This window comes from Lithobates pipiens, unplaced genomic scaffold (genome assembly GCF_037356315.1).
Source record: "Lithobates pipiens isolate NorthernLeopardFrog02 unplaced genomic scaffold, aLitPip1_a1.2 Scaffold_13, whole genome shotgun sequence".
Classification (NCBI taxonomy): Eukaryota; Metazoa; Chordata; class Amphibia; order Anura; family Ranidae; genus Lithobates; species Lithobates pipiens.
The window spans coordinates 84,338,978-84,354,035 of NW_027507718.1; the positions used below are offsets into that span (position 1 = coordinate 84,338,978).

The 15,058-nt window shown below is 39.1% G+C and overlaps 1 protein-coding gene across 1 annotated transcript in view; it reads right to left on the reverse strand.

Annotated features, from left to right (window-relative positions):
- Positions 1-6,463: 6,463 nt before the first annotated feature.
- The window catches only part of MUSK (muscle associated receptor tyrosine kinase), a 308,402-nt gene continuing 299,807 nt past the window's right edge, over positions 6,464-15,058 (reverse strand). The window contains exon 17 of the mRNA XM_077475264.1: positions 6,464-9,089. Within this exon, the coding sequence (XP_077331390.1) occupies positions 8,410-9,089 (680 nt within the window). The 3' untranslated portion in view covers positions 6,464-8,409. The remainder of the gene's footprint in view (positions 9,090-15,058) is intronic.

The following is a 15,058-nucleotide window of genomic DNA, read 5'->3' on the forward strand; positions in this document are numbered from 1 at the left end:
CATTGATCACTCATGATGGTACATAGCACATGTTGACATTACCATTTTTTGGTGTGCATCTTCAAAATTTGGCTTTACCCCTTGTTTTATGTAAATAGTTAAAAATCTGATTTTATTTTTTTATTTTTGTGATAATTGTATTTTAGATATTTCTATATATATTCTATGTTTACAAAAAAAAGAAAAAAAAAAAAAATTAAAATAAAAAAATTTCCCAAAAAAAAAAAAAAAAAAAACAAACAATTTAAAAAAAAAAAAAAAAAAACACAAAAAAAATATCTAAAACAGAGGCACTAGTTGGCATGTGCACTATTAAAAAATCAAAAAAAAGATGTGTGTGTGTGTGTCTACTTCTTTCAATACTCAATACCAGTTTGGGAAGTCATTTTGTGTTTTCTGTCACAAAGGGCCTTATTTCCTATTGTCAAAAACCACTTTGCAATACAAATGCACTAGGACAGGAATATGCAATTAGTGGAAATCCAGCTGTTGCAGAACTACAAGTCCCATGAAGCATAGCAAGACTGACAGCCACAAGCATGAGACCCAGAGGCATGATTGACTTGTAGTTTTGCACCAGCTGGAGGTTGGCCAATTGCATATCCCTGAATTAGGACAATGTAGGAGACAAGCAACGTGAAAAGCAAACAAGAACCAAACTTAAAAATTTGAACAGACAAGACATATTTCAAGAAAAATACATTTTTATTGCTCAGCTGGCATTGGAATAGCCCCCCTACCATTAAAATAGCTGACATAGCGGTCACACACCTCACGTGCTGTTTGGGGGGCTAAGCAAGGAAGGGCATGATCCAGCCCTGTCAGTTCTGGAAATATGAGTCCGGCCTCAGGCCCAATAGGCTGCAGGTACTGGTTACCTGAAAATTTACGTAGAAAATTGTGCAGAATGCAGCAGCACAGAATCACATAGTTCAGTTTATATTCTGCAAGGTTGATCGCTGTCAGTAACAGACGGAACCGGCTGGCCATAATGCCAAAGGCACTCTCCACAACCCTTCTTGCTCTGGCCAGCCGGTAATTAAAAACCCTCCCCTCCGGGGTGAGGGTCCTTTGGGGGAAGGGTTTCATAAGATGTTCACTCAGACCGAACGCTTCATCAGCCAGAAACACAAACGGTAGACCCTCCACATTCTCGGCATCTGGTGGCAAGTCCAGGCCACCAGTGATGAGACTGTGGCAGAACTCGGTCTGCCTAAAGACTCCTCTGTCAGACATCCGGCCGTTCTTCCCCACATCCACATAAAGAAAGTCACATTGTGCGACACCACCGCCATTAGCACCACACTATGGAACCCCTTATAATTCCAATAGTAGGACCCCGAATGGGGTGGGGGCACAATCCTCACATGTTTCCCGTCGATCGCCCCTCCGCAGTTGGGGAAGTCCCAATGGGCAGCGAATTGGGAAGCCACAGTCTGCCATTCCTGTGGCGTGGAAGGACACTGGGGAGTCAAACACAGGGGAAAAAAAAATAGTCATTAAATAAAAACAATTCATAACAACTAAAACACCAAGCCCCAATATAGCACAAACTCGTTCCCGAGTACGTCCACTCTCCATGGCTTTGAAACGGTTGGCTGGACAGACAAGCTCAACTGAACGCACTGAAGAACAGCCAGACCTATGAAGAACGACCTGAAACACAGAAACGAGCGGACCAGAAGCGCCTAATAACAGATACAACTGATCCACGCGTACCGAAAGGCAGATATAAACCTCACAGGTAGACTGCGCCGCAGTGAACGGACAAATTAAGCTGAAGTCTAAAAATCGCGAATCGTCTCTAACCAAACTTCTACTAACGCAAAGTCAGCAGAAGGAGCCCAAAGGGTGCTTTGCTGTGTCTTGTACTTCCTGTTTCTAGTCCCGTCGTACGTGACGTACGTCATCGCGCACGGTTTCAGCGGACTGTTCGTTCGTCGTGTGTGGCCATGTCCGTCCATGCTAATTTTGAGCGGACTGTCCGCTGAAACTGTTTGACGAACAAAGTTGAGCGAACAGTCCCCGCGTGTGTACGCGGCCTAAAGTTGCGCTGCACAATTTTTTTTATATTTTTGTTTATAAAACCTGGCATATACCGGTAACATTTATTTTCAGGAAGTGCACTGGCATGTCCTAGATCAGGGATATGCTATTAGTGGACCTCCACCTGTTGCACAACTACAAGTCCCATGAGGCATAGTAAGACTCTGACAGCCACAAGCATGACATCCAGAGGCAGAGGCATGATGGGACTTGTAGTTTTGTAACAGCTGGAGGTCCACTAATTGCATATCCCTTTCCCTTTCCTAGATCAATACATACACTCCAAAGGACTGCTGCGACTAAGGAAACTCACATAAATTGTGCTGCAATAAAGGAGAATGACCAAAAGATATAACACATAGATACAATTGTATATTTATTAAAGAATCACTAAAAATATTTTTAAATGCAACTTAGTGTACTTACCAGAATCTGCCTTGCTCTCAGTCTCTTGTAATTCCCCATGCTAAAGAGTGCAGAGCAGCACTTGGAACATGCTAACAAGATGACTGGACTGCTTCACTGTCCAATTATAGGCCGAGGGCAGAAGGGTGACCAAACTGTATTGCATATCTACACTGGAAAAAAAAATAGGTCACCAACCTACAGTAGCTGTGCTGTCTGCCAAGCGTGTGCATAAATCAGGACTGTCAAGTTACACAGCTTATATATTTACATTTCAGTGGTCTCTCAATAGAGAAGGAAGATTATCTCCTTAGCTTCAGAATTGTCTAGGGGTGTAATGAGAAATGAGTGACTATCTGAATAACTGCAGACATGTTTATTGAACCTTTGCAATGGATATAGCTGCCCTAATTGGATTCTCTTCTTTAGATATCCCCCAATGCCCTGGTTTACTACCACTAAACCCTGATTTAAAAAAATAAAATTCTATCCCACTATGTATCCTCAACTCAGAAAAACACCTTCTATTGCTCTCAGCCTTCTCCAAATCTTCAAATTCCTTTTTCTAGCTGCTGTGATGCAACTCCCTTCTAGAGGGTGATTATGTTAGTTTTCCAAGGTCCCACCAGGGCAGGTACAAGGTGGGCCAGGAGGGATGGCTGCCCCGAGCGTCTGTAGCATGGGTGGTGGAGGGGGCACTGCCAGTAGAGTTTCTGCGATCATCAGCCAACAGGAGTAGTGACTGCGGCATCACACCCCCTGTCGGCTCAGTGATGAGAATTTTGGCTTGCAAAGGGAATTTATGCTTAGGGCTAAGCGTGCCAATTAGTTCACAATTTTTATTTATTTTCTTTGAGGTGGAGGGGGATTTTTGCTAACACATGATGCTCATACATTTTGGGTGTCTTCACCCTGGGCACTAGATGATATTGTCCTGGTACTGGGTCCCACTGTACGTAAGAATGTAGCCAACCTCTCATGCTCTCTCCCAAGATGGACTAGGGACTATATGGCTTGTAGTGTGCATAGGGCAATGTACATAACCAGGTCTAATGCACATAATAATAATAATAATAATGTACATAACCACTTCTCATTCCAGGCAAATTAATGTAGGGCTTGAAGGAGAGCTTTGGAAGCTCACAGAGGACATTACAAGCAAACAGAAAACACAATAAGACTTAGTTTACAGGGCCACTATGTAGATGATATATATTATTTTTTAAACCTAATGATATTGTTTAATATCACATGGTCCTTATATGACCACTCCCAGCCAGAGGTAAAGCCTGGTACACACAGATAGTTTTTCTTTTTTGTTCAACCCAGTGGGCTATGCATGTAGTATCTCCCTACTGAGCTATTGTGTTCTGATGGGGGGGCTACCAATTGGCTGCTGGTCTTCCAGCATGCTCCTTCAACAGAACCTGCTGTACACACTGGCCAAATGTTGGCTGGTTTCTGTTAAACAGCCCGATATTCAACCAGCCTTTAGGGAAACGAGGGAATAGAGAGATAGAATGGCAGTAGTTTTAAAAAGGAGCAGTGCTTTTTTGGGGAATCTGATAATTGAAGGTTTAAGTCTGTTTTAATGACATCTCCATTCAAAATAATTTATTGATAAGCTGTTGAACATTTAACATTTTATTTTGAGACATACATAGTTTTTAAGGCCAGATGATGATATAATGTGCATAACAATTTATCATAAGGAATGACTAATTGTCTTTCCCTATTGTTGTGTAGGTGACCACTAAGGATGAGCCGAACACCCCTGGTTCGGTTCGCACCAGAACCTGCGAACAGACCTAAACTTTGTGTAAACTTTAGAACCCTTTTAACGTCTATGGGACTCGAACATTCAAAATCTAAAGTGCTAATTTTCAAGGTTAATATGCAAGTTATTGTCCTAAAAAGTGTTTGGGGACCTGGGTCCTGCCCCAGGGGACATGGATCAATGCAAAAAAAAGTTTTAAAAACTGCAGTTTTTTCGGGAGCAGAAATTTTAATAATGCTTAAAGTTAAACAATAAAAGTGTAATATTCCTACTTGGGGGTTGTCTATAGTATGCCTGCAAGGGGGTGCATTTTTCCCGTGCTTAGGACTGTCCCTGCATAAAGTGTCATTTCTGTAGGAAAAAAAGTCATTTAAAATCACTCTCGGCTATAATGAATTGTCGGCTCCCGGTAATTCAGAGAATAGTCATTGATAAAAAAACAAAACAAAAGCGTGGGGCTCCCCCAAATTCAATTACCAGGCCCTTCAGGTCTGTTTTTTTTATTTTTTATTACGTGGGGTTCCCCCTAAATACCCATGCCAGACCCTTTATCTGAGCACGCAACCTGACAGGTTGCAGGAAAAGAGGGGGGATGAGAGAGCAACCCCCCCCCTGAACTGTACCAGGCCACATGCCCTCAACATTGGAAGGATGCTTTGGGGGTCTGTGACCCCGCAAAGCACCTTGTCCCCATGTTGATGAGCTGGTGGTTGTGGGGGTCTGCAGGCCAGGGGCTTATCAGAATCTGGAAGCCCCCTTTAACAAGGGGACCCCCAGATCCCACCCCCCTATTTGAAATGGTAAGGGGGTACAAAAGTACCCCTACCATTTCACAAAGAAAGTGTAAAAGAATGTTAAAAAAAACACACATGACAGAGAAAAAAAAAGTCCTTTATTAAAAATAAAAAAAATTAAAAAAAGATTCCATCGGTGGTAATCCCATTTTATGTGCGTGTAAAGGCAGGCGTCCCAATAATTTTGGTAATATAGTGTATTTTTTACCTGCCAGCTCCTAAAGTTGGCCAAACATCATTTTAAGAACATTGGCTTTGTTTTCTAATTCTTAGTGGGGTCAAATCAACATTTGTTTTTGACTACAGTAAGGAGAAAATTGGAGGAGCGGGATGAAAAAATTTTCTTGAACAAAATTTTAACAGTGTATGTTGTTTTCTTTTCGGAAAGTTAATTCTTTCTAAAATGAAATGTTAAAAGCAAATAAAATTTGTAAGTACTTTCGAATGAAATCCTTCAAGTTATCAAATGTACTGAGAATTTTCGTATGTATGTTTGTACGAATGTTTATTTGAATGTTTATCTGTGAAGTGGGTTTTAACAAATTTGCTAAATTCTGCTACTCATAATTGCCATTCCAGGTTTGCCATTTCATGTTTACAGACCTCCTGTTTATATATGCCCGCTTTGTTGATTATGTTTTGTTTAAATATATTATCTACTCTATAGACTATCCTCCTGAAGAAGCGGTTCGTGCGAAACCGGTTGAGGAAATTTTGTATACCCCTCTTCAACAGAAACTCTATGGGGGAACCCGACAGTAGCTTGTTAAACTGTGGTGTATACCATTTTAAAAGATTTATTGTTTGTATATATATATATTTTGTCTTTATTAAACATTATATATTTTTTATTATTTATTAGTTGTTATTCATTGCCAAGTACCAAGATAGTCCATTCAAACCAAAAATTCTGTAGGTGTGAATGCACAGGGATCAGCATCAGAAACTGCCAAGGCATTTCCACGTCCTCTAACGTTCTAAAATCACCTCTAGAATCCTATAAATTAGTTCACACAGGGTTGGATGCACTTGCAGGACTTTGAGTGGCATTATATGTTGGTGCCAACTAATGAGGTAGAAGTGAAAGTCAATGGGCCATATCTGGAACAAGAAATGTTTATGGTAGCATAACGCCAACACAAGCTATATGAACTCTTCCCTAGGTACTTGTGTATACTGAGCTGTTTGCTGCATACACTCTTTCCTCCTAAAAACAATGTGGCACTTAAAAGATACAAGGACTGTATGCTGAACATTCCCCCCTAAAAAGCTATAGGCACAAGGTCATAGAAATATAAATACAATTATTTTATTCTTCATCATTTACCTAAAATTGAAATAGTTAAAAGTGAACTAATTCTTTTTGTGATTGATTGCAATGGCTTTATTCTAAATAAAAATAGTATAGACAACTCATTAAATATCCACTGTTTATTTATAATAATAAAAAAGACATTTAAAAGTGACATACGATTGCATTTAGCTAAAATAAAAAAGTAAAATAAAATGTTAATAGAAACAAAAATGTTTGCTCTTAAAGAAATAAAATTGGTAGGTGCCATGAAATTGTCTTGAGATTTTTATTTCATTAGAATTATGTACTATTTTATTACAACAGAATCCACTGTTAAAGGAAATGCAAATTGCACATTGTTATAAATCAATAGTACCACTGTAAAGCTATACATTGCATGCCATTGAGCAAACATGTGAAAAAGCTTTAAAGTAGATGTAAACCCAATCAGAAAAACTCATAAAAGCTTTAACATGTTAATGTAATTTCACAAGTAATTTTTAATATCTTTTAAGTTTTCATTAAAATAATACCTGATTATCCTGCCATTAAAGTCCCTGTTCAGGAACTTACTGTTATAGGGTGACAACAATCTGTCTCCCACTCACTCTCCTGCATTGTCATCCTGTCAAATGTACTTATAGTGGGGACTATAAGCGACTGTTACTCCTGAACATGCACATGCATGTTCTATTGTTTTCACCTTCAGGAAACCCGCCCTGAGAAATGCCATGCAGCGTTCACTGGAGTGCACACATGTAGTGTAGGAGTCACCAAAATAAGGTAAGGAAGGAGTTCAACAGTATTGAGATGCAACAATCAATGAAAAAAGAAAAAAAATTATATTTTCTACAACATGGAAAATGTGATATACAGTTCTTTTGCAAATGAAATGACATACAGTCAGGATTTATATCTGCATAGGATTTTTTTCTGCTTATTGTTTCTGGAAATTTTGTACCTATAAATACCCTTACTTTGGAGTTTACATCATTAGGAACTCCAATGATAAGAATTTCATAATGTTAATCAAAAGTTCCAAGAAAGACAGTGTAGAAAATGATAAAGAAATGATAGGTTTACATGGCCCTGATCATCTCCATTTCTGCCACCAGTATCTGTGTACTCTAGACCAAAATTACATTCCAATTTTGTCCACATTCATAGCATTGATTTTGGTTTTCAAAATCACAGATTTTTTTACATTTTGGCTGCTTTTTGTATTGTTTGTACATATTATTTTTGTTTTACTTAATCATTATGTAGTCAAACAACAGGCCCCCTTTTGGTTCCCAACCTGTGTTTTTAGTAGAAGCAGGTGAGATGCAAATATGTACTTGGTGACATTCTTAGAATTGACCCTTCTCGTTTTCACTCATCTCATAAATGCTTCCTGCTATGCTGGACCCACAAAATTCTGAGAATTCTTCAGATCGTCAACTGGCAGATTGTAGAACGTTTGAGATACCAAGTGCTCAAATTCCACCATACAGACATCCGGGAGGTGGCTAGTGGGTCCCAATGATTTTCTGACCTTAAATATTCAATTTGAATGTAACCAATATTCTTTGATACTTGTAAATTCTAGTATTTTGATGATTGAAACATACATATAGTTATGTAAATAAGTACTTATACCCTGCACTTGGTTATATTCAGGAAAACACTGTGCTTTCTATAAAATAACAGGAATGAATTGGGTTATTAAAACGTTTATAAAATATTTTTTTTATGTTAATGTGAAAATGCACTATAGCTGACTATTTTTGTTTTCTAAATGTGTGTTAACTTGAAATGTCCACGGTGTTTGTTTTCATATGTTGCTAGTTTACACTGTGATTTTAAAAATTAAGCTTTTGCCATTTTCACCCCATTTTTTTCCAAAAATATACATTTACTTCACTGAGTGTTTTTATTTGTTATTCAGTTATGTTATAAGTACATGAGCATTTTCTTCCTTTCTGGTGACTTCTTTCCAATGCCTACTAATGTATGTGCTGAATAACAGTTTAATTACACATATCACAGCAAGTCATCGGAGACCAAGCGCTACTATGCAAGAGTACATTTAGTTGGTAATTTACACGTGTCTTTCACACATCAGCAGAAACTGTTCTGTCATACATGCGCTCTAAGATACGATGGATAGAAGCAAAACTTGGGCGATCGGCAGGCATCTTGCTCCAGCAGAGCCGCATTAGATTATACAGCTCCAATGGACAGTTTTCAGGGCATGACAAAATATTTCCATCTCTTACATAGTAGATGACTTCTTCATGAGCCATTCCATAGTATGGTTGCATACCATATGAGAATATTTCCCATAAGACAACACCATATGCCCAGACATCTGATTCAGTTGTATAACGGTTGTAAAATATGGACTCTGGAGGCATCCATCGGATAGGAATAGCATCGTTTTCATTGGCCTTATAATAATCAGCTGAATATATGTTCCTTGAGAGACCAAAGTCTGCAATTTTAACCACCATGCTTTCACCAACCAAGCAATTTCTAGTGGCCAAATCTCGATGGACAAACTTCCGTTCTGATAGATAGGCCATTCCTGCAGATACCTGACGGGCAATGTGTAGTTGATCTGTGCAAGATAATGGAGATGGATTCATGTCTGAAAGTCGAACTTTTGTGGCAAGACTGATGTGACTTAAGCTGCTTAAAGCTCTAGGGGACCTATGACGCAAGTACTCATTTAAGTCTCCATGGGCCATGTATTCAAAAAGAAGGCACATTGGTTTGCCAACAGCACACACACCTGAAAAATAAAAATAGCATGTTATTAATAACGTCTTCATATCTACATTTAGTCTAGTTTAACAATTGATTTTTGACCTATTGCTTGATACAGAAAAACAAAGAAGGGTATGGACTTGTTGCATGTATACTAGATAAAAAAAGAAAGCAGACAACCCTTTAAAACACTATGCATGCATTATTTTTTTAAAGTAAAACAAAATATAATTGTGTGAAGTAGGCTATAGCAACCATAGGACTTTTCACAAGTGGACTACAGAAGCATACTGAGATTAAATGATGTTCTACACGGTAACATAATGCACTCTCTGCCGGAATAAGGATCAAAGTAGAGTATGTTTAGCTTAGACTCTTGGGAGAATAGATAATATCTCCCATAGAATTTGTAACCCCATCTCTCTGACATGTGAATGAGAGCTAGATTTAACAATATCAGAGTTCTTACTATCGTCACTTTCAAATTCATGAAGAATTATTGCATTTTAATTATTATACGCTAATGCTCACAGCTTTCTTGAAAATGTTCTGTATCCCCTACCTCATTTAACTGTCACCCTGAAAAATTATTTTGCTTTAAATTATATGTAAGCAAAAGGACCATGGATACAGCTGATGTCATTACCCAACTATGCACACTGCCTATATTTGGGAAATGACTTGGCACTGGCTGAACGGAGACTCATGGAAGTATAGACAATATCTCTTATCTACTGTTTGCTAGTGTTTCTTATAGAATTTGAAACCCCATCTCTCTGACATGGGAACAAGAGCTATATTAAACAATATCAGAGGATCAAAAGCGTAAATATTTAGAATTAATATACCTATGGTCTGTAGACTTGTTGGTAAAGGAAATTAATCTTAAATTACTAGCCAGGTGGTATTACGTTCCATCAAGGATTCACTAGTTGGACCCCACATTATCAGCAAGATGTCCCACATTATCAACAAGATGTTGGTAAGAATATGGTGCTGTGGGAACTCAGTGCCCAATCATACAAGAATACTAAAAGGAAATATGTTTGGAATTATTTGTGGAACTGAAATTTCATTTGACCCCTGGCAATGCTGTTTCCATGCTACGGCTAGCTTAGGAAAATACAGAAACTCAGTAAAAATGCACTTGTTGGATGTGGCTAAAGGATCAATACCTAAACATTGTTTTATGGAAGACCTTGTATAAATCCATAGAGATTCTAATGACAAATTTTATAGAGTTTAGAAGGGATGTAAACAGTCCCCAATATATGCTACGTTCATTAGTGGTAGTAGCGGAGTTAGATAATTAAGGAGTAGGTCATCTGAAACAGAATATTCAGGGAGAGATGCAATTTATATTTAAAAAGCAGAGGGGTAGGCCCATAAACAGGGACATAGGTTTAGGATAGGTGGGATGGGATAGAAGTTTTAGTTAAGGAAAGATGAAGATGAACTGCCAAGATAACAGTTTGTATGTATCCCACGGAGGCAAACCCCCCCCCTTTTTTTTAAAAAGACATAGGCACCTTTCACCCTACTTTACTAGTCCTTCCTATACAATACACCAATGAAGGATTGCTAATATTGACTATTTAGAGAGTGGGAACCTCACCCCCACCTCCTACAGTTTTTTTTGTTTGTTTTTTTTGAGTTTTGGTTTGGCATACTTTAAGAAGAATAAGAACATGTGGGACAACAAGGCACAGTTTAGGTGGGAAGGAGGGGGGATGGGATTTTGGGATGTTAAACTGATATCAAGTAAAATTAGCTGCAAGTAAGGCAGAGGGGAGGGAGGAATAGAACAGAAGAGGATCAGGGCTCTTGAGAGGAAACAGAGAGAATTGTTTTATTTTTTTATTTTTTTTATTATGGTGTGATATATTAGAAGCTTAGGGCTAACTAGATTTACCCTTTTTTGTTTATTTTACCTAATGTGTCATGTCTAAATGAAGGAAACATAAAGATGTATCAATGTTTAAGTGTAGAGAAAAATATGATTTAGTATTTATATATGATAAAACAATAAAAATATGCTAAACACAGATAGCTACTGTAACAGCTCTACATTGCGATGCATTGGAAGAAGGAGCAAGTAGTAACTTTTGTAAGGTAACAACATCAACATCTTTTTTGCTGGTCTTATTTTGGGTGCAGCACACTTGCCCTTCTCTAATGGTAGGCAATGTAAAAAAATATTTTGGACAGAAGTAGTATTATATACATATATATATAAAAATTAAGCCGTACTAAAAGAAAAACGGGGACTGCCATTGTTGACCTTCTCAAAATGCTAGCTGTCTGTCTTTCAAGCGTTATTTCTGAGAAATTGAACTGGAACTGGAACAAGTATACAGATGAAATGTCAGAGAGAAGTCACTTTGCGCACTTTGTTTAGGTCAGTACCTTAGAGTGTATTAAAGACAATGAAGGGAAATCAAAATGGCCCTAATAACAATTTTCCTGGCTGTAGTTTTCTTAAGAACTACCTGTGTCTAATTCACGCAAGCATTTGTGCCAGTGTCAGTAATATTACCAACACATGTAGCAGATTCAGGGAGTTCTTACTACAGCCACTTTAAGAATCTATCTGTATTGCAACAACAAATTCATAAAGAATTATTGCCAGTTCTCCATTTAGGAAACTGGCGTCAATTAAGACCAACTTTGATCAGGCTTACAGAGGTACACCAGTGCTCAGAGCAGACAGCTCCTGTGCTGAGAAGCTGTCATGTATGTTGCACAGTTCTTTATTACCTGCCTCATTTAGCTGTCGCCCTGGAAGATTCCCTGGCTTACAGCTATGTGTAAGCAAAAGAGGCAGGGATACAGCTGATGTCTGTACCCAACTATGGACCCTGCCTATATTTGCCCATTAGGTCTGCTTCACTTTTGAGTGACAGCGCACAGCAGTGGGTGGATTCGAAAGCCACTATTGGACTGAAGAGCTGCTATGTATCCTCCCACACCCGTGCACTGTCACTGGAACAGATCTGATGGTGAACTAGTCTCTCAATTCCCAATCAGGCTTCACATGCCCCTAGTACAAAACACCTCTGCCACGCACCTGTCAGTGTGAGAGGCGCAGTGGCCGGGGAAAGAAGGCAGAAGTGACTGCATCACGGAAGGATTGGACAGTGTGGGCACTCTTTCCCCGCTGTAGATATGGACACATTGATGTACCTGTCTGTGAAAGGTACATGAACTGGGCGCAAGCACTGACACTTTTGATGCTGAGCCACGGCAGAATTGTAAAGGGTGTCTACAACTGCCCTTATGAATCCCCCTGAATTAATCTACATTATTACAAGCACTTTCAGAAGGAGACTTCAACAGTGACAGCCTCTATATTTCTTCATTATGAATGAATTCATCTGGGGCAAATCTTGCTATTTGAATTCCACTGCGGTTTTAACATAAAAATTACAAAGTGTGCTAACAAGGAACAAATATGTGACCTCAGACTTTCAGTGTGATCACTTAGTTTAGGAATGTAGAGACAGAACACCCTACTTGCCTAATCTGTCTGCAAACTAGCAAAAATATGTGTGAAATCCATGTTCACAAATATGCGTGAAACCTACGAATCACCCAGATATGTATGATACTCATGTTCATTCTGTAAGAAAGAATCTCCTTAAAAAATAACTTGTGTTGTATGTTGTTTGTTAAATCCACAGCAATACTCTACTATTAATTATTGGTTAATAAGCTTCTCTTCATCTACAGTTCATTCATTTATCTGAAACTATACCTTTACCTATATTCATAAGATCAACGGCAGGCTCACTATGACAGTTAATGTAAAGTTACTTTAGGGTTGTGCAAAGTAACAAAGGTCATCTGACAACTAATACAAAGTTGCTAAGGTACAATCCACTCCCAAAGCTGAGATAGATTGAGCATGTATAATGGCTGAGCTGGCTGAAGAAATTACAATCACTAACCACAACCACCAGCCATGAAGTTGGTCAATAAAAAAACTGACTGTAATGGGGATTTGTTATGAGGTTGAACCAATATTATTAAATCATATTATGTATAATGAAACATAGTCAGATCTTCATTCACATTAAGATAACCAAAATGTGATCTTCTATATGTGGACTAAGTTGATTATAACTCATCCAAACAGCAAATTGTACTTTGCGTTTTGTCTTTTTTATATTCACTGATTAGCCGTAACATTATGGTCATGTACCTAGTATTATGACCTAACCTCTTTTTCTGCCAAAACTGCCTTAACCCATCAAGGCATGGACACCACCAGACCTCTGAAGGTATGCTGTGGTATCTGGCACCAAGCCATCGGTAGCAGATCCTTTAAGCCCTGTAAATTGCGAAGTGGGGTCTCCATGGATCAGACTTGCTTTTCCAGCTAATCCCACAGATGCTCCATTGGATTTATATCTGAAAAATCTGGAGGAAAAGTCCACACCTTAAACCAGGGGTCTTCAAACTATGGCCCTCCAGCTGTTCAGGAACTACAATTCCCATCATGCCTAGTCATGTCTGGGAATGTCAGAGTTTGACAATGTCTCATGGGACATGTAGTTCTGCAACAGCTGGAGGGCCGTAGTTTGGTGATCCCTGCCTTAAACTATTTTTTTTATGTCCCTCAAACCATTTAGTTTGCTATAAGAGGCCACTGCTATCAGGGAATACCATTTCCACGAAGGAGTGCACTTGGTCAGCAACAATGTTTAGGTCGGTGGTACGTGTCAAAGTAACATCCACATGCATAGCAAGACCCAAGGTTTCCCAGCAGAGCATTGCCCAAGCATCACACTGTCTCTGCCGGCTTGCCTTATTCCAATAGTGCAGCCTGGTGCCATATCTTCCTCAGGTAAGTAACATACACATACCTACCCATCCACATGATGAAAAAGAAAACTTAATTCATCAGGCCAGGCCATCTTCTAACATTGCTCCGTGGTCCAGTTCTGATGTTTATATGCCCATTGCAGACACTTTTGGCTGTAGATAGCAGTCAGCACAGGCCCCCTGACTGGTCTGTTGCTACACAGTCCCATTTGCAAACTGTCATGTGCAGTGTGCTCTGGCACCTTTCTATTGGAACCAACATTAATTGTATCAGCAATTTGAGCTACATTAGCTTTTTTATTGGTCTGGAATACATGGGCCAGCCTTCGCTCCCACGTGCATCAATGAGCCCATGACCATGTCGCTGGTTCACCAGTTTTTCTTCCTTGTACCACTTTTGGTATGTCCTGACCACTGCAGACAGGGAACATCCAATAAGAGCTGCAGTTTTGGAGTTGTTCTGATCAAGTTGTCTAGCCATTACAATTTGACCCTTATCAGAGTTGCTCAAATCCTTATCCATGCCAATTTTTCAAATTCAGGAACAACATGTTAACTTGCCACATAATATATTCCACCCACTTTAACCACTTGCCAACCGGGCCATAGACGAAAAATGGCTACAGCGCAGTTGGTTTATTCTGGGAGCACACTCCTGTAAAAATCCGTGATCGTCGGATCTGGAAGACCCGGTGCATCACAGATCACGGTAAATGGCCACTGGTAGCGGCCTTTTACCATGTGATTGCTCCATCAAATGAAAGAGCGATCACTTGTAAACAAACTGCGTCATGTCATGATGCCAGTTCCTCTCTCCCCCCCTCCCCTCTCTGTACTGATCTGTACAGTGTGAGGGGAGAAGGGAGAGATTGTTTGCAGCAGTGCTGTGGGCTGGATCTGTAGTGCCCACAGTGCTGCTCAGTGCCCATATTCTGCAGTACTCTGCCAATACTCTGCAGTACTCTGCAATCCTCTGCCAATACTCTGCCAATACTCTGCAATAAATTTTAACAGAAACAAATAATTATTATTTTTTTTTTGCAAATTTTCAATCTTTTTTGATTTATAGCGCAAAAAAAAATAAAAAAATCCAGCGGTGATTAAATACCACCAAAAAAAAGCTCTATTTGTGTAAAAAAAAGGACAAACATTTCATATGGGTACAGTTTT